The 23,406-nt window shown below is 41.4% G+C and overlaps 1 protein-coding gene across 2 annotated transcripts in view; it reads right to left on the bottom strand.

The window, feature by feature from the left end:
• Positions 1-15,417: 15,417 nt before the first annotated feature.
• The window catches only part of SEPTIN10 (septin 10), a 379,629-nt gene continuing 371,640 nt past the window's right edge, over positions 15,418-23,406 (bottom strand). Inside the window, exon 11 of one of the 2 annotated variants that reach the window (XM_078658118.1) lies at positions 15,418-16,359. In XM_078658118.1, the coding sequence (XP_078514244.1) occupies positions 16,344-16,359 (16 nt within the window). In that variant the 3' untranslated portion in view covers positions 15,418-16,343. The remainder of the gene's footprint in view (positions 16,360-23,406) is intronic. The other variant, XM_078658119.1, reaches the window with a different exon arrangement.

The following is a 23,406-nucleotide window of genomic DNA, read 5'->3' as shown; positions in this document are numbered from 1 at the left end:
ACTGATAGCTGCAGAGAGGGTGGAGCGCAGGCGTTGCTTGCGAACTGCGGGTGCTGGTCGTATCCTGGTGGTCCTGTCCTGATCCTAATCTGGGTTTCCTGTCCTGTCCTGGGGTGTCCATTCTGCACCTGCTGTCCCATTGATGACTGCTATTCCTTGGGGTATTTCCTGTCCTTAACTGACCCGTGGCCAGGGTTGGTTTTCACACCAGTCTAGGTAAATATCTTGCCGAAAACTCTAAACTGCACCTTTCTATTTTCTGTCTTTGCTTCAATAAAGACATACTTCGCATATGATAAATTTTCCATGCTTTTTCGCAACCATTGCATATCATAAAGTTATTTGCATTTACTTTCATAGAGTGTTCCTATGTTCCCCTGCCTTTTAGTATAAATCTTTCCATACTGTTTATGAATTAAATATGTTTACAATTTTCTCTTAAATACTGAATTGAAGTAATAACGTTAGAATTATAGCGTGTTGCATTTTTCTACCCTTCCATAGATGTATAGGTTTCCCTGGTGTCTTTTCTCTCGAAATATGACCCACTGATAAAATTCCTAATACGTGCATAAAAATCTTAGCATTAAGTACAACCCCTTGAATTCCATTTCCGTTATTTCTGAATTCCCTCATTATAGGGTTAGATGGTTGCCTGTATACTCTTCCTATATGGTTATGTGCTCTTCGTTATTCTGATTATAGATTGCCTCATTACTATAAACTGTATGATTGCAGAATCTGAAATCTAAGATAAACTTTTAAAACTTCTCAGTTGTCCGTAGTCATTTTATGAAAAGGTAAAGGTTTTAATGTTGGGTTTTGTATTTTGCTGCCTTTCCTTTTACAGCTAGCTCCCTGACCCATCGTGGTCATAGGTACCCATAACGGTGGATGGTAAGTTGGGTACACTGGAAGTCATCGAAAGGGACCCACAATTATTGGTAGTAGATTGCGTGGTCATCTGATCAATGTATATGATAAAGTAAAGTATATGGGCCCGAAGCTAGAAGTGGCGAAATTATTGGTCGGGTGACCCGCGATCTCTATCAATAGTACTGACAAAGACAAAATCTATAGGATTCTTAAAAAGAATTGGCATTTACTGATGGGTGTACCAGGTCTTCAGGGACAAATTGGAGAAATCCCGAAAATTATATACAGGCGAAGCCCCACTATCAGTAATATGATCACCAGAAATTACATTCCACCAATTCAACGAGTAAGACAAGATTGGATGCCCATAATGCCGAATGGGTTTTTCACATATGGAGGGTGCAATATGTGTCCTTGGGGTCTGAACAAGATCAGAAACTTTCGGTACAACAGCTCACGCACTTATCAAATTAATCAGTTCATTAATTGCAATAGCACAGGGGTGGTCTACGCATTGATCTGTGCATGTAACAAAGTTTACATTGGGAGCACTAAGAGAGTGCTCAAAATTCGCATGCAAGAACATAGAAGAGCGATTATCAATCAAGATCTTAAATCACCGATTTTTGTACATATAAAAAAATTCCATGAGAGAGAACAGGAATTTAAATTTCATGGTCTTCAGAGAATAGAACCCAATGTAAGAGGTGGTGATTGGGAACTACATATCAGGAAGGAGGAAGCTAGATGGATAAGTCGCTGTAGAGCTGTTAAAGGTGGTTTAAATAGCGATTCAGAAATGCATCATTTTTTATAATTAGGAATGGAACCAGTGCAGTATGACTCCTATTTTTCAGTATAATAAAATTGGTGGGGAGCAAATTATCGCAGTAAGACAGGTGGTGGTAAGGGAGGTAGCGATTTTTGTATCATCACTAATCTGTCTGTATACGGCTCAGATTATGAGCGGTGGATTTGTGAATAACTATGCACACATAATGTAGCCATATAGGAATGTTTATACTGGTACAACATTAATTATTAGGCAGTGTACTTATTGCTGGAAGATATATCATGTAATATTTGAAGGATCTGGATTGACTACTGTTCTGCCAGGTTGGGACAGAATAGTTGACGTTGAACATTTGGGACACTTCTGTTTCATGACAGTGGACTGTCTTACGTAATACATATAAACTATTTTAGCGGGTAGAAATATATGGGGCCAGCGCGAGTCGATAATAAATAATTAATATTTCCGACTTATTCTTAATAGAATAGTTGCGGTCTTCAGAATTGAGTACTGGATTAATTTTGTTAGTGCTCGCTGATATCCTATGATTTGATGCCTCTATATATTTGAAAGAGGATCCTTGAAGGATTCCTCCAGAGCGATTAGATCAGCCGATCAGTGAGAGAACCTGTCCAAGAATGATAGTAGGCACATATCGAAAAATTGTTGTGTAATCATTATCAGGGCGCGTCCAGTGACCGGATTTACTTTGATGAGTTTAGATACATTTTAGATGATTTTACCTTTGTGATGCGGGTGAGTGTGCTTTGATATGAGTCAGAAATTAGTGACTGGGGCACCTCACGTAATTTACGTAAACTTGTTGTGACGGGAAGTTTTCAGAAAACCGGATATACTTAATTAATTTCCGGTGTTTACATATAGGAACCAATTAGCTTTTGTATATAAAAAGGACCGGATGCACTACATTATCTTCAACAAATAGGGGCTGCGGACTGAGTAGGGAACATTTAGTGAGCAGGCGGGTGTTTAAAAATTGTGTAACCGGATATATTTCAAAATATTTCCGGTTCTGAACACCGTAACCTAGCAGGTGCTTGCACTTTGAAGGACCGTATGTAGTATAGTATTTCCGGTTAACAGGGACTGCGGACCGAACAGGGAACTCTAACCAGTCCAGGTGGTCGGACTTGGCGCGTAGATTACTACATTTCGATTGGTCAATGACGACTTGAAATAGAGGCACACATATCAACAGAGATTTGTCGACGGTTTATCGAGCGGGTCGTCCGAAGGAGAGATGAGGTAGAATCAGACCATATTTTGACGAAAGTGGGTAATAGTAGAATTGTATTTGCCGAGCTGACAAATAGTTTTAGAGTTGTTGGCATACGGCCATTCTAAGGGGACAAGTAATTTAAAATATCTCTGTTTTTTGTGTTTTTTTTACTTTTAAGGAATATTGTACTTAAGAATATTCTGCAGAGGAAAGCGTGGGTATTTCACCTAGCAAAGAAGTGGCAAGCTGACCGAGATAGTAATATTGGCGAAATCAAAGAGGTAGGAATTGGGAATCCGATTGTTTGTAACATATAATTTAGCAATTTGGACTAAGAATCATGATATTTTTGCCTTTCGCCCTAATTTGACCCGTGTTTGGTCAGGATTTCGATAGTTTAGCAATAACATATGCCAGTGCTTTTTTTAAATAGTTAGAATTTTACAATTTAAGAGTAACATTTCTAAGAGTTTGGAAACATAGGAATTTGAGACACTAAGGACATATCGTTTTCTCGGCCGACCTTAGTGTTTATACATATTTCGTTTTCAATTCTAGATTGAATTACTCATATAGTGATCATCATCACTAATTGGGAGATCCTTCAACCGCATCTAGGAAATTCTTTTGATTTGAATTACATTTGATAACTAGGTAAGCGAGCATTAGTTAACAAATCATTCACAGGGAAAGGGTGATAGAGATTGGTTACTTAGTTCAGGGACAAATATCTGAGACACTAAATTTATTATTTTCATTATAAATCTAGATACATCTCTATAAGTTTATAGAAGTGAAGTGGCAAGATAAACAAGGACTGCTCGAACCAAGAAGATAAATTAGCCGTGACTTTTCATAAAGGTGAGGACATCATGGTGATGCTAGTCTTTCAAAATACAAATGTGATCTCGAGGGGTGACATGAACTCGTGTATGGTTTAACATTTTGATACCATGATAATAATGGAATCAACTTTAAATAATCCCGCCCATGTTGAGATGTTCTGTTTTGGGTTCTCAATATGACGATATTGGTTGTTAAGATTTTGCATAGGCAGGAATTGCTTCAGATTGTTATATAGGCAGGGCAAGACGTGCCATTGTTGAATGTATTCATCATCTATGAATTGTTAGTTATTTGTCCTTTTCTTTTTCTTTCTACAGCCCTGATGATGTCCCATGTGGGACGAAACGCGTAGGCTGTGTTTTGATCATCATTTGAACTGGCTGTATTTTGACCATCATTTGAACTGTGGCTATATTTTTACTATCATTTGAACTGTATGGACATACTTTGAAACATCACTGAAGAAATCACTTGAATTGTGAAAATAAACAAAAGAAAGAAGAAGCAAGCCTGCATTGAAGAGTTTATGTTGTTTGGATTGATTATGTCTACATGTGACTATTGAATTATTACAGTGCTGAAATAAGATACTCCCTCTATATCGGCTTGCCTCAGTACCTATTGAAGCAGCTGCAAATGGTTCAGAACCAGATGGCCAGACTAATACACAGACAGCCAAAATGGCACTCTGCCAGATCCTTGTTGATCAAGCTCCACTGGCTTCCCGTGGAGCAACATGCGGCATTCAAGACTGGGTGCCTTACCTTCAAAGCACTGCAAGGCAACAGTCCAAAATTCATCACGGCCATGATCGAAAAACACGTCTCCCGGCGCAATTTGCGTTCATCCTATCTGCATCTTCTATCTGTTCCAACTATAAAACTCAAACGGGTTGGAGGCTGCAGATTTTCCTATCTGGCACCTACTTTCTGGAATTCCCTTCCGGTAACAATGAGAAGCTGCGACAACCTTCTTGGCTTTCGAAAGGCACTTAAAACTTGGCTGTTTGGTATGCCTACTAATCGGGTCTGATGTAACAACTTAAGCAGGAGTAGTGCCATGAAACCCTGGGGTGACCGTGCGCTTTATAAGTAAGTGACAACATAACATAACATAACATGCTACACTCTGCGTCAATGTACCTTAAGTTGCATTGCGCTTCCACGGCAAGCAATGTAGCAGTGATGGGAAATGCGGAAAAGTCAGGTGCAAAGAAATAAAGATGTGAAGATCTTCCAGATGCGGCACGCTTCTCAGGGATGCGAGAAGTCCTCAGTTCAATGCATGGACTGCAGCGGTGACATCCTTACGATGCGACGGCAACAGCTCCAGCGGCGACGCTCTTCTCCCACGATGCGTGAAGCTTCTGCTCGATGCGACAACTACAGCGCCGACATCCAAGATGCGACAGCAGCAGCTTCAATGGCGGCGCGCTTCTTGGGGATGCGAGGTGCTCTTGGTCGATGCGGTGCAATGCGACAGTTCCAGCGGCGACACCCTCCTGCTTCGGAGTTGCGACGGCAGGTACAGCGACGGCGACACACTCAGACCTCGCTGCGAGATTCTTCTCTTGATGTGGTGCAGTGCGACAGCTCCAGCGGCGACACTCTTCCTCTTTGTTGCGGCACGCTTCTCTCCGATGTGGTGCAGTGCGACAGTTCCAGCGGTGACACCCTCCTTCGGAGTTGCGACGGCAGGCACAGCGATGGCGACACTCTTCTTCTCGTTGAGTCGCGCTTCCAGCTCCTTGCAACACAGTTCCTCAGAAGGCCTAAAACAGCAGCAGGCACTATCAAAAGAACTCTGGGGAACTGTGGGGTGAAGTCTGTTGTCCCTGAGACTTCAGCAGGAGGCAAGCTCTTTTCCAAGCCCTAGGAGATCCTTCCCAAGTTGAAAGCAAAGTACACAAAGTTTCTTTCTCCTTCCTTTGGCAGTAAGGCAACCACTGCAGGCCAATCCCCCAAGCAGCACTTCAGCCTGGGAATAGTCTCTCCTCAGTTTCTTTAGGTTCCTCTCCTCAGTAAAGGTTTCTTCTTGTAGTCCAAAGTGATCTAATCTCATGGGATCAGGGTCCCAATATTTATACTCCCAAATCCTTTGTTCTCTGAGGGGAGAGGGGCCTTTGCACAGTCCAAACCAGTTCTGAAGCACTCTGTTTACCAGACTTCTCCTTTCCTTTCACAGTGCAGGGCATGCACATCAGACGCCCCTCAGGAGGTGGAGCCAGCATTGTGGAAGGCAAGTACAGTCCTGGAGGACTTTGTTTACAGGACTCCTTCTCTTCTTTCAGTGTGCAGGGAAGAGACATCAGCCACTCCCCAGGGGGTGGAGCCAGCATTGTGGAATGCAGGCACAGCCCTATTCAAGGTTCAGGTGCAACTCCTCCCTCCTATCTAGATGCAGATCTCTCTATTCACCACTGGTTGACTCAGCCTGTCTCCTCCTGGAATTCCCCAGCCCTGTCACTCACAAAACCAGACATAGGAATACACAAACTAGCAGAGGTAGGTATGAATGGTTAGACAGGCAAATACCTACTTTCTAAAAGTGGTATTTACAAACACAGAATATTAAAATAAACTTTACTAAAAGATGTATTTTATTATTCTGAGTTCAGGCATACTAAACTCGAATTTCCACCATGTTCTCTGAGACAGTTAGGATTATAAAATGTAATAACTCTAACAGCCCATTCTGACCTATGGAGAACAGGTAGCCTTGCAATAGTGAAAAACAAAAATGGCTGTAATTCACTATAAGGACATGCCACACACATCAGGGCTTGTCCTACCTCATACTTACAATGCACCCTGCCCTTGGGCCTACCATAGGGGTGACTGATATGAAGAAAAGGGAAGGTTTAGGGACTGGGAAGTGGGTGCACTTGCCCAGTCAGCATGACAGTACCAGACTGCACGCAGGCTCCGCAATGGCAGACCTTAGACACATTTTACAAGGCTGCTTTGTGTGGGTGACACAACCAGTGCTGTAGGCCCACCAGCAGCATTTGGATTACACGCCCTGGCACACTTAGTGCACTAGACTAGGGTCTAACAAGTAAATCAAAATAGCCAAACATGGAATCATTAATTCATACATCAATTTACAATAGGAAGCATTTGCACCGTGGCAATGGATAGCAGTGGCACAGTGCCCAAAGCATACAACACCAGCAAAAATACATGAAGCAACAGCAAAAATGGAAGGGAGACCGACGCCAATGGTGCCAGGTCTAACACATACTAATCCTGCCGTATGAGAAGGCTCTTAGATATTGTGATTTAGGCACTATATTATGACTGAAGAACCAGTTCGAGATATCTAATGTTGTTTTGTCTTTTTTTTAATTTGTCATTCGTTCAGGTGAGCATTTTCCACTGCATGTGTCCGGGTGTGTGCACTTTGATTTCTGTAATCTAAAACTATTTTATATGAATTATCTGGCTTCAACGCTGCAAAAAGGTGAATGTTTATGGTCGAATGACAAGGAACTGTTACGCCTTGATACTGTAATTGCTCTAAACTAACTCTTATATCACACTTAGCATCTGGCTTAATTGAATAACGAGCCTCGGTTTTTAAGGGAATTACATGTGGAACTGATCCTCTGTCCCTCCCGTTTGGTTTCTATACAATGCTGGAGCTTGTTGTAATGCCCACTTGCATGCATATTTTTACTTCCGCAGCTAACCAGAAATATGCTTGCACTATTACCCCCTCACCTCGAGGTGATGCCCTTAAAATTGATAGGAAACCAATCCTTATCTGCAAGGTTGAAGTTGTCGGCACCTGATAAATGTGACCAGAAGACTACTATAATTCTGCACAATATTCAATCGTAACCCCTATCAAGAGAGTTTTCTTGTCCATCGGTGTTTTAACCTGCATGTACTCTTTATTTTGGTGTCATGACGAGATGCTCATCGCGTTTCTGGCAAACTTTATTTAGTTCTGCTGCACTATGCAGAAGCGCTACTTCTGAAGATGGGAGAACGCAGTTTCTGAGGCATTTTTTTTGTCAGACCCTGCTACTTCTTTTTTCTTAAAATCAGCTTAGAGTCAGAACCTTTCTTCTTTATGCAAACGTAATATTTGTGTTCCAGCTCTCTTTCACTTTTCTATTCTTCATTTTTTTTAAATCATTTTTCTTTTTTTAATAGTGATTGGTATGAAATGAAATGAAAAATTGCACTTATATAGCGCATAGACTACCCGGAGGCCTCGCAGCGCTTTGACTGATTACTATAGCAGTGAGGTGAATCAGTACGCTTTTGCGAACAGGTGGGTTTTCAGGGCTTTCCTGACTGCCATCCGGTTGCTATTCTCTCTAAGGAAGAGGGGGAGAGAATTCCAGAGCCTCGCGGAAGTATGGGAGAAGGAGCGGCCGCCCCATCGGGCTTTATTGACTATGGTTGTGGTTGCGAGAAGCAGTGAGCTAGAGCGAAGGGCTCTGGTCGGTGCATAGGGTACAGCTAAGGGGAACAACAAAAGTACAAAACTATAAAGTACTGAATGGACAAAGAAGAATAAGATTCACACACGTTTAAGATAATCACATGATTCTAAATCAGGGATTTACACAATTACGGCCAGAGGAAAAAAACAAATAAAGAGAATAATTAAGAAGTGTAGGGAGGAGGCGGAGAAAGAGGAAGAAAAGAAAAAAACAGCTAGGCAGTGGAGAGAAACGTCAATCCCATTGAAGGCTAGACCAAATCCTTCTAAATTTTAACCAAGAGTGGGGACCTCTGACCTTGGCTAGAGTTGATTTGGACTCATACACCTGTCCAAGTAATGACCAGACCTCATTTGCATTTGGGCTGATAGTATTTATTCAGGCTTTTGCAATGCATAAACGGGCAAATACAATGATAATATTGGCTAATGAGCTCTCATGACTAGCTACATCGTGCTTAATCCCAAGAATGATTTCCTTTTCGGTAAACTGGAAGTCACAGCCGAGGTGTAGTGTAAGGATAGAGGAAACATCGTTCCAAAATATATTTCGCCTTGGGCAGTCAATAAACATAGGTCTTAAGTCTGCGGCGAAGAGCTGACATTTTGGGCAATACGATTTGGCAACGAGTTGGGATGTTGCCCACTTAGAGATAAGCTCTGGTGTGTAGTACAACATGAAGATTGTCAAGTGCTGTTGTAATTTCAGATTGACAGAGGCTACTAGTCCGTCTAATGTGCCCATTGCCTCCTGTTTTTCCTCTGCTGTTACATCAGTTTTGAGAAGCCAACTTAATTTTACGGAAATCTGCAGGCTATCATCGTGAGCTACTGCGAGAAATTTCTGGTAAGCTGCGGTGAGAGCGCCTCTGTCGGAGCGCGCATATATTTCTGACAGTATTTCCAAAAGGCATGGCATATCTGATAGCCTCTGTACCAGTAAGAAATAGTCCCTTACTTGTAAATATTTTTTAAAAAAGGTACTATGCGAGAGCCCAAACTCATTTTTTAATGCTGCAAAAGATCAAAACCCGCGCCCATCATACAATTGTCCAAATTGGTTAATGCCCTTACGCTGCCAGACTCTCCCCACATGATCCTGAAATATCTCAGGAAGTTTTGGATTGCCCCATAACACCATGAACTGATGCAACAAGGGCAAAGAATATTCGTTACAGATATCTTGCAAATCCTAGTGATATCCTTGACTACCTTGAATCTCACACGCTTGTAGTAGTTAGGGTCGGAGGTCTTGTATAGTGTGAACCTGATGGGCGGTCCACAAGCTAGCTGGTAAGACAGTGAAGTCGGACCAGCATCGAGCACGTTAAGCAAGCTCCAGATCTGCCCGATAAAGGCAGTATCAAAGCTTGAAGTCTGGGACCTTAAAGCCCCCTTGTTTATAAGACATTTGATGAACCTTAGGGTCCTCCTAGCATGTCTATACCCCCACATGAAACTGCCTATGATGCTGTCTAAACGCTTAATGAAATACCATGAAAACCGCAAGGGTATAGATATAGAAATTTAGGCAGTATATTAATTCCAAATATGCTGAGGGGAAGCCGATGCCAACTGTGCAATTAAGCCAAAATAGTTTTAAGAAGCGGCTCATAATTCAAGGTGACAACATCCTCTACTTGACTGTTAAAACAGACACCTAGATATGTAGCCGTTTTTGTAACCCCTAGAGATATAGGCAGAGTTTCAGTGTGGAGATTTAGGATTGTTTAAGTCTTGGCTAAATTGAACTTGTAGCCTGAAAAAAAGCCAAAGATTTCAGCCTCTCGAGTAATGCGGGTTATATCGGCGACAGGGTTGGCAGGAAAAATCGGCTTGACTGTTGTTAACGGGTTTTTATAATGTTTCTGTACCAAGGAGATGAAACAGGAACTGAGACCAAATGTAGACATAGTGAGCCAAAGTGCTTCCCAGGATACTCTGTCAAAAGCCTTTTCAGTGTTGAGCAAGAACATCCCTATGTGTTTGTTTGATTTGCCAGCTACGTCAAGGGCTGCAATAGCTGTATTAATATGGGACGCAGTATCTCTACCAGGAACGAACCCATGCTGTTGGCCAGAGACTAGCTGATGGATAAGGGGGGCCAGACGTGAAGCCAAAATTTTAGAAAAAGTTTTGGCGTCAGAGTTGATCAAAGATATTGGGCGATACAAACCTCTGTCCTGGAGGGGTTTTCCTTTCTTGGGGAATACCACTATATTAGTCACACTCAAAGAGGCAGGGGCACTACCTTTGTGTTGTGGTGTTGTATGAGGGCAAACTGCTTTCATACAGTCCCATACCACTGAGATAGAGGCAGTGCCCATGTTGTTTCTTAAATACTCCCCCAATACTACTCTGATATGCACCTGATACTCTGAATTGCTGAGTAAGTGTTGAGGAAATGAAAAGGCTCGATGAGCCTCTCTGGACCTCAACTGTTTCTGTAGTGTTAGCATATTGGGTTGTGGTCGGATGTGATTTTAGGGCAGACCTCTCAACGTACGTTTTCCAGTAGTGATCTCTTAATAAAGATCATAACAATGCAAGAGTACCATTTGTGTGGGGATGCGTAGAATGTATACCCTGGCAGCTTTGGGAGCAGTGCCCTCCATGCGTCATCTAGCTGATGAATTCGTAATAATTCAAACATAGCTGCCCGGGTCCTAACCATTCTGGCCAGTGTTTTACTATTAGTTGTATCTATTTTATTGTCCATAATGCAGTTGAAGTCCCCCACAACATTCAAATCTCCAACCCACCCCAGCAGTTCAGAGCTTAGATAGTGAAAAACGTCGGGCGATCACAATTGGGGCCATACACAACGCAGATCGTACTTTTACGCCCCGATGTCAACAACTGAGCTATCGCCATCTTCCCTTCAGATCAGCTAGTGTGCGCAGGACAGTAGCTGTTAAATTTCTAGATTTCAATATAGTGACCCCCTCATATGGAGACAGCCTGTGAAGTACATGTTAAAATATCGAAACTCAATTGTTTCAACAGAGATCTGTCCGTATAGGCTAAATGAGTCTCGGTTAAGCCTAATATCTCTTTCACTTTTCGGTCTGACGTATTTCTAATCTTTACGATAGTTTGTCTGGTCCTTCTTTTTACTCTCCTGAGAATCCTGCAAAGAACAGGAATACCATCTATAAGAATACTGATACCAATCTGCCTTTTTTAAATGTATCATGGTCCCTCAAATTGTGGTTACGATCCAAATCTGCCGGTGTAAGCTTTCTGCTTTTACCGTGCAGCCTTTTCTTTACTGAAACCCTGAGACTCATGGTTTGTTTTGAAATGTAGTTTGTAGCTTGAGACCCTAAAGTATTTTGGCCCCAGGAGGTGTATACTGCTAAAATATAAGTAGGAACGTCAGCCGGATGGTGGTGTACTACCAGAATCGCTGCTTCTCCTCGAACGTTACTAAGAACAATCACCGAGACCATTTGAAAATGACCTTTCAATTCCACAACCGCCGGGGCAGCTCAGTGTTAGTTCTGTATTTGTTTTAACACCACTTTGCCAAGCATAGTAGTATAAATATTCTTAAAGACTGTTTGCCATATAGTACACCTCTCAATGGGTGGTACCATAGGAAGTGTGACACACACACACACAGCGTATTTCAGCCCTGGTGCCTGGGAAACCTGTTGCTGTAAGATGTATGAATGGTGCCCTAAAGTTTGTTCTCATCATAACAGGTACTGCAGGCACGGTAAAACATTGAAATCAAAACTGAAATGGGGAACATCATTTACTAAGCAAGCACTTGACAAACCCACAGTAGAGAAGACCTCCTGCTTGAACTGACGGAGGAAACCAATATTACAACAGACATTTTGGTAATATTGGTAAAGCCTTATTCAGGATCACTCAAAGATCTGCATCACATTGCGCGACACTAATACTTTTTTGTAATTCTACACAACATATATTGTCCTGTATTAAGTTTTCAAAACCCTCTGGCAGAAGTGCAAACTTACCAACTAGAGCTCGGAAACCTGGTGGACTGTAGTCCACAATCCGCTAAGCATTAAATGAGGATAGTGAACTCTGGCAATGCTGACTGAACAGTATATTTACATGATAATTCCTATGTTATAGACTACCAGGTTATGAACAATAAACTTACTTTTAGTGTGCGGCCTGTTAACATTATAAAAATACACCGTGGGTTGTAATGTTTAAAATGTTTAAAAAGCAATAATTTATTTTTAAATGATTATCTGTTCTGGGTAATGACCAGTCCGTGAGACTTCACAGGATTATTTGGTGTTTGTAGGGTCCAAATATCTCTTCCACATGAATAGAGACACCCATGAATTAAAAAAAAGCTATTTTATAATGTTATTAAAATCGATATCCTATCCTAGTGCATAAAATGTGCATAGTTGTAACTGTAAATATGAATAGAACAGCAATGAAAATAAATAAAATATGTATAAGAATTGAAACACTGTAATGGTAGCTCAGAATTCAGAAATCTCTTGCTTGAAAAGATGGAGTATATCACCATCTTTCGACCCCTCCCATAGTGCCTCTTGCTAAGTCGTTTAGCACCAAAAGAGCCTATGCAAGTTTCTAAGGTGGCCTTTCACCTGTATATATAATAATTAATAAACAGAAGTGTTTAGTGTGAAGAACGTTGCTGTCTCTCTGCTCTGTTGCTATAGCATTTCATCAAAGCTGATAAGGCCAGACTGGCTTCCTGATGCCATGCTGTGGCCTTTGAAAGGGTGCTTATAGCTTCCGTTTGCTTGATGTTGTCTCCTAGTAAGTTGACAAATTTTTCCCCGCCTCCTAATTGTCCGAAATCAAATTAAATACTCTTTTCAATTTTTTTTTTTTTTTAAAAAGGACAGGTTTCCCATCGAATGATGTGAAATGCAAGAATTAACATACTAATCTTGGTGCACCTTCACTTAAATCTGTAAGTGTTATAAATTATGTGAATACATTTATGAATTTTGCTAAACAATCAAATGATAATAAAGCAAATCAGATATTGTATAGACGAGCAACCAACACTAATAGCAAAGCATGTTTATAAATGATAACATAGAACACAAACAAATACATACACCAAATGTATTGGGAGTACATCAGCAGAAAATGCGCAGTTTAAGTCAAGATATTCATTATCTCCATATTTTGAAAAATGCTGTAGCAGTGAAGAGGTTAAATATCTGGATGATGCTGTGTGGTTTTGAAATCACCAGTAAACGTGAATAAAACAAAGTAACAAAGTCATGCCATGAAGCGCAATGGGCAAGACTGTATTCAATATTTAGGAGTAAAAGTAAGCAAATTAGTATGGGTATTTGTATAGTGCAACACTTACCAATTAGTCGGCCTATTAGTGTTTTATGCAGTCATGCATAGGTCTGAGGTTGGAATTCATTCGGCGCCAGCTATCCGTTAGCAAATTTTTCAATACTGAACCGCATTTATTTGAATGGGTGGTTTATAGGGTTTGGATTAGCATCACCGATGTGTTGTATTAAGGATGGGGGGCTTTGCGACCTTCTATTGAAACCATGCAAATCTTTATTGTGTACTTGGTTGTCTCTGTTCGATTGTTCAGATTGTGGGGGGAGGATAGGAACACAGAATACCCGGTCAGCTTTGTCAGTATTGGTGTGTAGTGACAGAGGATACCTTGTCCTCCGGAGCAATGTCAGAGTCTTTCAAGTGCAGTTTTCGAAAAGTCAGACTGTTGCAAAAAGAAAAAAAGCAAGTTTAAAACAGAACATTTCTCATTGTTTTATCTTTGTCCTATTCGGACAGAAGCAAAATGTTGACAATGGCCACAGCTGAACAGGGGTGGGCTCCTATACAGAAGTGTGACATGGATGAAATCTTCTCATCTGTTCTTTACTGTGGAAGAGATGTTTTCTTACTGAGGTCACCTTTTGATTCAAATTCCGGATGACCAGGAATGATTTAAGATTGTGGGCACCGAAGTATCACATTTGTGAAGTCGATCTTCTAATTGCGCTTTAAATTATGCACAAAACGTAAACTTTGTTAAAAGAGAATTCAAAAATAATTTACTCAAAGAAAAAAACTAACAACCTCCACTAAACTGATAGCAGGTACAAATGGCCATAAGCAGATGAAGTAAAAACAGATCTCCAATTCGATTGAGTATGTTTTACAGCCTCACAAGCCAAAAGCAGAAAAACTGCAGAAAAGCTGGTCACACTGAAAATGGTCTAATGTTCACATTAGAGGCTCCAGAAGGTACAGCAAGGTTGTGCACTTAGATCAATCAAAAGGATTCTATGATGTAGCTCCTGACTATAGTTTCCAGATTCAGAATGGCTATGAAGAGTTGTGCAAAGTTGGGAAACAGATGCAAGCAAATAAGAGATGAATATTTACAATTTAAAATATTTGTATAGGTTAATCAAAGTAATTAAATGTCGTTATGGTAACAATTTCTCCTATATGTAGCTCACCTTATTATACTACTGAGCAATAGAGCACTTATTGGAAAATGCCGTTTGTGGAGGTCAGTGGCAACCTTCCAAAATGGAGTCTGTGCTACCTGTAACAAATCTATATCGTGAAACACATTCTTGACAAAAATTCCCGTATCAGAAGACCCATAATCGGAAAACCACTATAATGATTTTAATTAACGTGTGGTATTATGGTAACAATTACCCTAAAAGGGTTGACCTCACAACAACATATTTTTCAACCCTAAATCAAACCACTACCTTAATCCTCACAGAGCCCATTAACCTAAACCTAACCTTTACAATACCCTGGTCAGTATCATAATTCGTTTTGTTAACCTAACTCTTACCCTAATCTAAACCATACGTTTTTGGTCAATTTTTATCTCAACTAAATTGACCATTCATCGAGTAGGATTATTTATCTCCTAACATTCTTTGCCATGATATATTCCCGACTGTAATAGATAAGAAGGAGGATTTAAAAGTTGCTATATTCCTAGAAGGATGAGTATGACTGACTTTTACCCTTGAGTATTCTTTACACTCCGACTCTAGATAAACACTTACCAGCTTTCTGAAAGAACCAACAACTGCAAAAGACTTACGTTGGTGTAAAGTAATAAATAATCCGGTTGTCAGGTACTAAACTAAAGATCACGATACAGAATAGCATATTGCAGACTACTTCGAAAATAGTAAATCCATTATTTGAAATGCAAACTTTCCAAGACACATTTGAATAACTATAATTTATTTTTAATATTTGACAAAGGGTATAGATTGATTATAAATTATACAAGTAGAACTGTACACAATTTTCGTTAAGGCACAGTGTTTACAAGCTAGTCATTGCAGCATATTATTTGGTAAACAATTGTCCACAGCTTCACACACATGTTGCAGTCTTAAAGTGATACAGCAGGCATTATAGATGCAGATGCCTACGAAAAGTTTTTAACGTTTTATGAAGAAAAACATACATATGAAGACAAACATTTTTCTCATTTCACAAGTAGCTGCATTTTTTCAAAACAATGTTTAACATGCACTTTAAAATCTAGCGCACGGACGGCCTTTTTTTCTAGTAGGATAATTCACAGCTGTTTTATGCTTTGTTTAACATCAAAAATACCAATAAACTCTGCAATGTTATTAAAGTGGTGTGGAGACTGGCCTCTTCAAGATAAAGATTGGTTAAATTGTCCCAAAATGGTTAACAATATCGAGAGCACTACACATTGGAATGTTTCAGACTATACACTAGTTACAGAAACCGTTTTAGATATTATAAAAACGGATTACATAAAAATGGCACTTTATAGAAAAACATTAATTCAACTTTCTTTGCACTTCGCAATACCTTTTCCCGGCTCAAGTAAAACTCTGTAAGCAAAGTAGGCAGCAGCCATGGTACAAAACGCATTGCGGGATCTATACTAGGCAAATACTAACATCAAAGTGCTATGTAAAATAGAAGCTGAGCAAAAATGTTTCCAAAGATAAAAATACTGATAACAATGATGTGTACATTTGTCAGTTTCCTTTTGGGATTTTCAATTGGCAATACCCATAGTCTTTACTATTAAGCATAATGAAGAATAATGGAAATAAAATAGTATTACGGATGCAGAAGTTATAAATCGAAGATCAGTCTTCAGTACTACATGAAACCAGAGCTGGAAGAAACAAAACAAGAATTTAATTAACGTAAGCATTCAAGTACTGAAAGATTAAAAATACTTTGAAATGTAATCATAAGCTATCAATATAATACCTCCTTTATAGAAAGATACAACAAAAAACTATAAGTGTACTGTAAACAAATTGACTACTTTATGGTCCAAAGACAAATTTTCAAGTAACCTCTATTTGCATATTGATTTTCCTGGAATGTTTAATGTATTCACACGCAAGTATCTCCATAACATATAGAGCAAGGCCAAATCTAAGTTATGCCAAAATAAATACACAAACTTAATCAACGTACTTGGTGCAATCCCAAAGCACATTAAGTACAAGATCCTAACCTAACCTCTGTTGTACATGCTAGCCATCCCCACCCAGGCATTAAATAAAATGTTACTGGCTTCCTACATTTGCCTTTTAGCCTACATATTTTGTTCAATAGCCTATTCCATTTTCTGTGAATCAGGCACCAACAGGCATTACCTTCCACTCCTAGTGGTACATTTTAGAGAGTTAAAACGGCTGAATGTACCGGATTTATGCCTACATTTTATCTTTCATTTTAGACATACATTATATTTCCTGGCATCATAATTTATAAAAACCACAATTTTTAGCACATATTGAAACAAAAGCCAAACATTTTACTAACTTTCTGTTAACTTGTCGTTAGAGAACCCTCAATTTCGATGGCAAGATATGCTTTTGCCTATCATTATTGCTTAGCTAGGGCTTAATGTCGAAGACTTCATGTACTTAGCACACAGATATATTTTAGCTTCTACATACAATGTCCTGGTCAGTCGTAAATCCTAATAAGTTGCTCATGCCGAATTATTTCTCTACAGAGTGTTAAGGATTTTTGTGCATTTGTTTGTTTTGTTGCAATATTAACACTGTATAAAATCCAGTTTTACACACTACTACACATGTATACACTGATATGGTGCTATTGTCATGTAAACACATTTCTAAAGATGTATAGCAGTGTATTTTCCTGACCTTTGTTAACTAAGCCTCAATTGGGGCCTAGAGCCATATTTTTCATAATGGATGCCTCCCCAGTCCTCCCCCCTGCAGAAACACTGCTCGTTATTTATGCAGTACACAGTCAAGTAGATTTGCTTTGGTATATTTCCATTGTTATTGTTCATACTGTTGTCGATGAATCTTAACAAAACGGTATCTGCTTTCAAGATCCTTCTGCTAGATCACTGTACCAAATTAATTTATAATAGTTTGCTGTTGTTCATGTATCTAGTTTGTTCACCATCTCCGGATGGCATTAGCATAGAGGGGTCAGAATAGTTATTCATGTAGTTGTAATTGATACATTTGTTCACACCACAGTGATTCTGCAGTTCTGTTAATTTAATATGTGAAAATAATGTATAAAACCCCTCAATTTTGAGGGCGAGCCAGCAGACATTCCTGGAGATTTGAATCCCGCTAGGGAGGCTGTTTGTTTCTCTCTTGATTTTTCCGCCCACTTGCGACTTCAAATAATTTTTTTAATTTTGCACTGCTCTGTATTGCCTTATTTACTGAAAGCCTTCATGGCTTTTACTCTGTATTGACATACTTTTGGATTTTGTAATATAGCCCTTTAACTACTATACTGACCCAGAACTCTTTTTACTTAACTGAATGTTTCTTCTGATGTGTTGGGAGGTGCCTTACCGTATAAAATTAATTGAGGGTTAACACAGTCTCTGATTCATAGAATTGTGGGCGTTCTGATTGAGGCAAATTTTGGGGTATCATAATTGTTGGGTTCCCATCCCCACAAGTGCACTGAGCCAATACTCCTCGGTCACAGCCTCACAAAGTACTTTTATACATGAAACAACCATGTATTGGTGTGTTTATATTGTCTTTAGAACATATCTAAGAAAGACCTCTTGCTAGGGTTAGTTTCCGTATCATGAAATGTTAGCTACAAATATGACAATTTAGTAGGAATTTTGCTCCAAGACTGGGTAAGGTGAGCTCTTGCTTATATGTATGGATCAGGATTGCCTCGAGAGAAAAGGATTGGGGTAAAAATAATTTTCTGTGGGTCTAAGAACTTCGAACTGTGTGGAGGGCAAAATGTGTGTCTGCAGAGTTGCACTGGCTTTTAACATAGTTCTGAGTATAATAAGAGCACAGATTAGCTGGTGTCTGCCAGGGCGATGGTTCACAATTTTGCCTTTTTCCTTTTACAGCTGAATCTAGGTGTTAAGAATACAAGCTAATATGCACTTTCATCAGATATAAATATTACAACATTGTGACAACCTTAATTATCCCACCAGGTATCTGGTCCAGAAAGGTTTATTTAAGCATTTCAGCGTTCATCTTATTTGAACATATTTTCAGATTCATACAGTTATAACACAGATCAAATCTTTCATACAATTTATTTTTCACTTATGAGTCGCTGACATACAAAACAGACTTCATGGGTCAAAGACACATACAAAGAAGACAAGGCAAAGTACCAGTGGGAAAAGCCATGGAATCTTCTCATAGCAACTTTTGTAAGGACAAAAAAATAACAGCATCACCTCCATAAATGAAGCGGGATGCGAGTTTAAGTTGAAATCATTTTTATTGAATTGAAAACGCAAGTCGTGTATACCCCAAACTCCAGAAGCATACAATTTGTAGACAAAGAGGCCCTCCACTGCAAAGACAGTCCTCCCCGTCGGTGCCAAGACGTTCATTAAAAAAAGTTTAAACTGCATCACAGCTCAACATAATAAACTTAACTCACCTCACCATTAGAGAAAAGGAACAAATGGAAAATGAGGGAAGATTTTGAGAAAGAGGGGGTAAAAAATGGGAGAGAAGGAAGGAGCTAGAAGAAGGCTACTCGGCAGAGTGTCCCGGCGCTGGCATAGGAGAAGTCGGACTGGCCGTGGGTTTATCTGTTAAAAAGACAGGTTTTGAGCTTCCTCTTGAACATATCAAGGCTGTATATGAGCCGAAGATCTAGTGGGAGTCTATTCCAGAGAGAGGTCCTAGATAGGAAAAGGATCTCCCACCCATTCTGAGGTGATCAATGGTGGGCACCTTTGCCAGGAACGCCGAGGAAGATTGGAGGGTGCGAGCGGGGGTATAAGTACTGATTCTCTTCTTGAGATATGATGCCCCCGTCCCGTGCAAGGCCTTATGCATGAGGACCATGTCTTTAAAAGCCACCCTCTTTTCCACCGGGAGCCAGTGCAGGGCCCTTACGTGAAGGGTCATGTGGGACCTGGGAGGAAGTCTGAGCAGCAGTCTTGCTGCAGAGTTCGGAACCACCAGTAGCCTGTTAAGGAGATAGTCAGGGAGGCCGAGGTACAGAGCATTCCCATAGTCTCATCTAGATAATCAGGGCCTGCACTACCTTTTTGCCAGCAGATTCAGATAGTAGCTGAAGAAATTGCACAGACTTGTGGGGGACATCTCCAAAAGTTCAATGATCTCTGTTTTATCTGGGTTACATCTCAGATGGTGCAACTGCAGCCACTGAAACACCTTGGTTAGACAGCAGGAAATCAACTTCCCGTCGAAGTCCATGCCTTTCTGGCATGTAAACAGAAGCTGCGTGTCATCTTCTTACGAGATTACTTGTATGCCCAGAGACTCAACGAGAATAGCAAGGGGTGTCAGATATACATTGAACAGGGTGGGACTGAGGGCCAAGCCCTGCAGAACACCCACAGACAAGGGTCTGGCTTGTGATGTATAAGGTGGCAGCCAGACTTCCTGAGTCCGTCTGTCCAGGAATGATGCTAATCAGTTGAAGGCCAGGTGTCTCATCCCTATCTCATGAAGGTGCTCGAGCAGCTTAAGGTGGGTCCCGGTGTCAAACGCCGCCATGAGGTCGAGCAGTATCAGCATGGCTTTTCATCCCCTGTAAAGGGTGCTTGGGACATGCTCTACTACTTCGAGGAGTAAGGTCTCTGTGCTAAATTGGGGATGGACGCCTGATTGAGTAGGGCAGAGTATTCCGTTGTTTTCCAGATAACTGGAGAGTTGGTGGTTGACTTCTTTCTCCAGAATTTTAGAGAAAGCGGGGAGAAGGAAGATAACCCCATAGTTTACCGCTTGCTTGGGGTCTGCTGCAGGTTTTTTTTTTTTAGCAACTGTAAAACTTTGGCCTTTTTCCACGTAGAAGGAACCTCCCCTGTTGCCAGCGAGGTATTGAATATGTGGTTCACAGAGGAATTGATAGACGATGCCAACATATTTGTTCATCTGATAGAGACTTCTAACAGAAGGTTCCTTGCCTTTTAATAGATATCCAAGCCATACCATCATGGCGGTGGCCTGCAGACAGATTTCTAATGCTAAAAAGTCCTGCAGGACCGAATGGGCAAAATACCTGTCCCTGTAGACCAGACTGTCCAGGCAGTAGACCATGGCAAACGTGTGCAAAGAAGCCCACGTTGCTGCAAGGCAGACATCCAGGACTAGGACGCCAGAGTCAACGCTGTAATCGCAGCTTTCTCTCTGGCGCAACGGGTTCGTAAGCTCTCAGGGGGCTACTTCTTAGCCAGGGCGTTGCAGATTGTAATGCAGAGAACAACTTATTGATGCTTGTTTCCAGTCCAGGGAGGACCTGACTTGGCAGTTCGGGCTGGACTGTTCCCATGAGGCACAGGGTCAAGACTGATTTGCATATGGCCAGGTCTAAATTGGGGTGGCATGGTGAGCAAAAGAATGATGGATTTAACCTAGATCTCTTGACTGGGGTGAATATTTTGATTTGTTCTGCATTCCGTCCATCAAATGTGAGTCTTTTGAGAACGACTTATGAGAAATGGTCCATTTCTGCACTGCCCAACTTTTTTTAGCTACCACATACTCCACAAAGTGTTGGTTGTCCATCACAAACTATTTTGTGCAGTTAAGGTAGAATGGCACTGCTCTTTTTGGGTCCAGATGATGGAGACGCTCCTTTTCTTGGAAGGAAGCCGTGAAGCAAAAAAAGTGGGCTGTGTGATTGATTGACCCAGATTGAATGGGGTTAACACCTTTGACAAGAATGAAGCCTGGGTGTGAAGCACCACTTTATCTGCAAAGATCATCCTATAGGGAAGCTTGGATGACAATGCCTGTAACTCACTCACCCTCCGGGTTGATGATATTGCCACCCAAAAGGCTGTTTTGATGGTAAGCAGAACCAAATTAAGGTTTCACTGAGGCAATGCAAAGGGCATAGGTGAAAACATATGTACAAGCCCTTTTAAAAATTGATTTACATTAGGAAATGTAAACAAAGAGGGTTGGTCTGGCAGCCGCAAGAAAGCAGACAGAGCAGAAAGATAACCCTTGAGAGTACCTAACACAGAACCTTGCTAGGCGAGGGTACGAATGGAAAGAAGGATAGTAGTTAAAGAAGCAGAAAGAGGATCAATAGAGCTTCTGTACAATATTTTACAAACGTTTGCCAAAGGCAGGTGTATACCGTCTTACTGGAGGGCTGCCTGGCAGACAAAATGACCTCACATACTTCAGGAGGAAGGTATAAAGCTGCCAACTATCGCTGCTCAATCTCCACGCATGGAGGCGGAGAGTTGACGGGTTCAGGTTGAGAACTCTCCCCTGCTGCTGAGTCAGAAGATCCTCCCGAAGAGGCAGCCTGATCGGTGGATCGATGCTCATTTTCCAAAGCTCTGGATACCAGAATCTTCTTGCCCAGTCTAGAGCCACAAGAATGACTTGGGCCCAGTCGTTCTTGGTCTTCTTGAGAACCATGGGCAGAAGTGGTAAGGACGGAAAGGCGCCAAGTAGGCATGAGCTCAACTCATGACGAAAAGAGTTGCCGAGCGATAGCCGCCTTGGAAACTCCAGCACGCAAAACTGCTGGCATTACTGTCATAGGAGGTAAACAGATCTAACCAAGGCTCTTCCCACTGCTGAAAGAGACCTTGCGCCATCTCCGACTGGAGACGCCATTAATGATCCGTTAGGCGTCGACGGCTGAGTTTGTCTGCCCTGGCTTTCAGAGAACCTGCCAGTTGTTAAACCACCAGGTTTATGCCCTGCTGTTCCAGCTAGGTCCATAAATGCAGGACCTCTTGACAAAGGGTCCACGACCTCACTTTGCCCTGTTTGCAGTACCACATGGCGGTGGTGTTGTCCATGAACAGCTGCACAAACTTCCCCTTAATAGAGAGAAGTAATGCTTTCAATGACAACCAAATCGCCCAAAGCTCCAACAAATTGATGTGGAGCCCACACTCCACCAGAGACCAGTGTCCCCTGACCACCTCTCCCAGATGGCCGCCCCATCCCAGGAGCAACGCATCTAACTACTGTGTGATATGGTTAAGGAATGGAGAGAAGTCTACCTCTGACCCAATCACGGTTCATTAGCCACCACTGCAGGCCTTTTGCCTTTCCCACCGAGATCTGGCCCATGTATGAGATATTCCCCTTATGCTGCACCCACTGGAATTTCAAGTCCCACTGTAGAGCACGCATACGCCATCTGGCGTGTTTTACCAACCGGATGCAGGAGGCCATAAGGCCCAGCAGCCTCAGAGTCAATCTCACTGAAATCCAGGATAGAGGCTGAAACATCAGTATCATCACCTGAATATCCTGGACTCGCTGTTCGGGAGGATAAGCCTGAAACTGCGCTATGTCCAGAACAGCTTTGATGAAAGGGAGCATCTGGGAAGGAGTCAGGTGTGACTTCAGCATGTTTATAGAGAACCCCAGCAAATGCAGGGGGTTCGCCGTAGTCTGAAGGAGGGAGATGACAGCCTGTGGTGAGGACGCCTTCAACAGCCAGTCGTCGGGGTAGGGAGAAGACTGAAATCCCTAACCTGCGCAGATGAGCTGCAACCACCGCAATCACCTTGTTGGGCGCTGGTAAGGCCAAAAGTTAGCACGGTAAACTGAAAGTGCTTGTGGCGTACCTTGAACCGCAGGTAACGCCTGTGGGCTGGCAGGAGGGGATGTGAAAATAAGCATCCTGCAAGTCCAAGGCAGACAAGACCTGAGTCAACGTGAGCATCTTAAATTTATAATTTTTGAGGAAGAGATTGACAGTCTGA

Source organism: Lissotriton helveticus, chromosome 8 (assembly GCF_964261635.1).
Source record: "Lissotriton helveticus chromosome 8, aLisHel1.1, whole genome shotgun sequence".
Classification (NCBI taxonomy): domain Eukaryota; kingdom Metazoa; phylum Chordata; class Amphibia; order Caudata; family Salamandridae; genus Lissotriton; species Lissotriton helveticus.
This window is presented reverse-complemented; position numbering and strand designations above follow the sequence as displayed.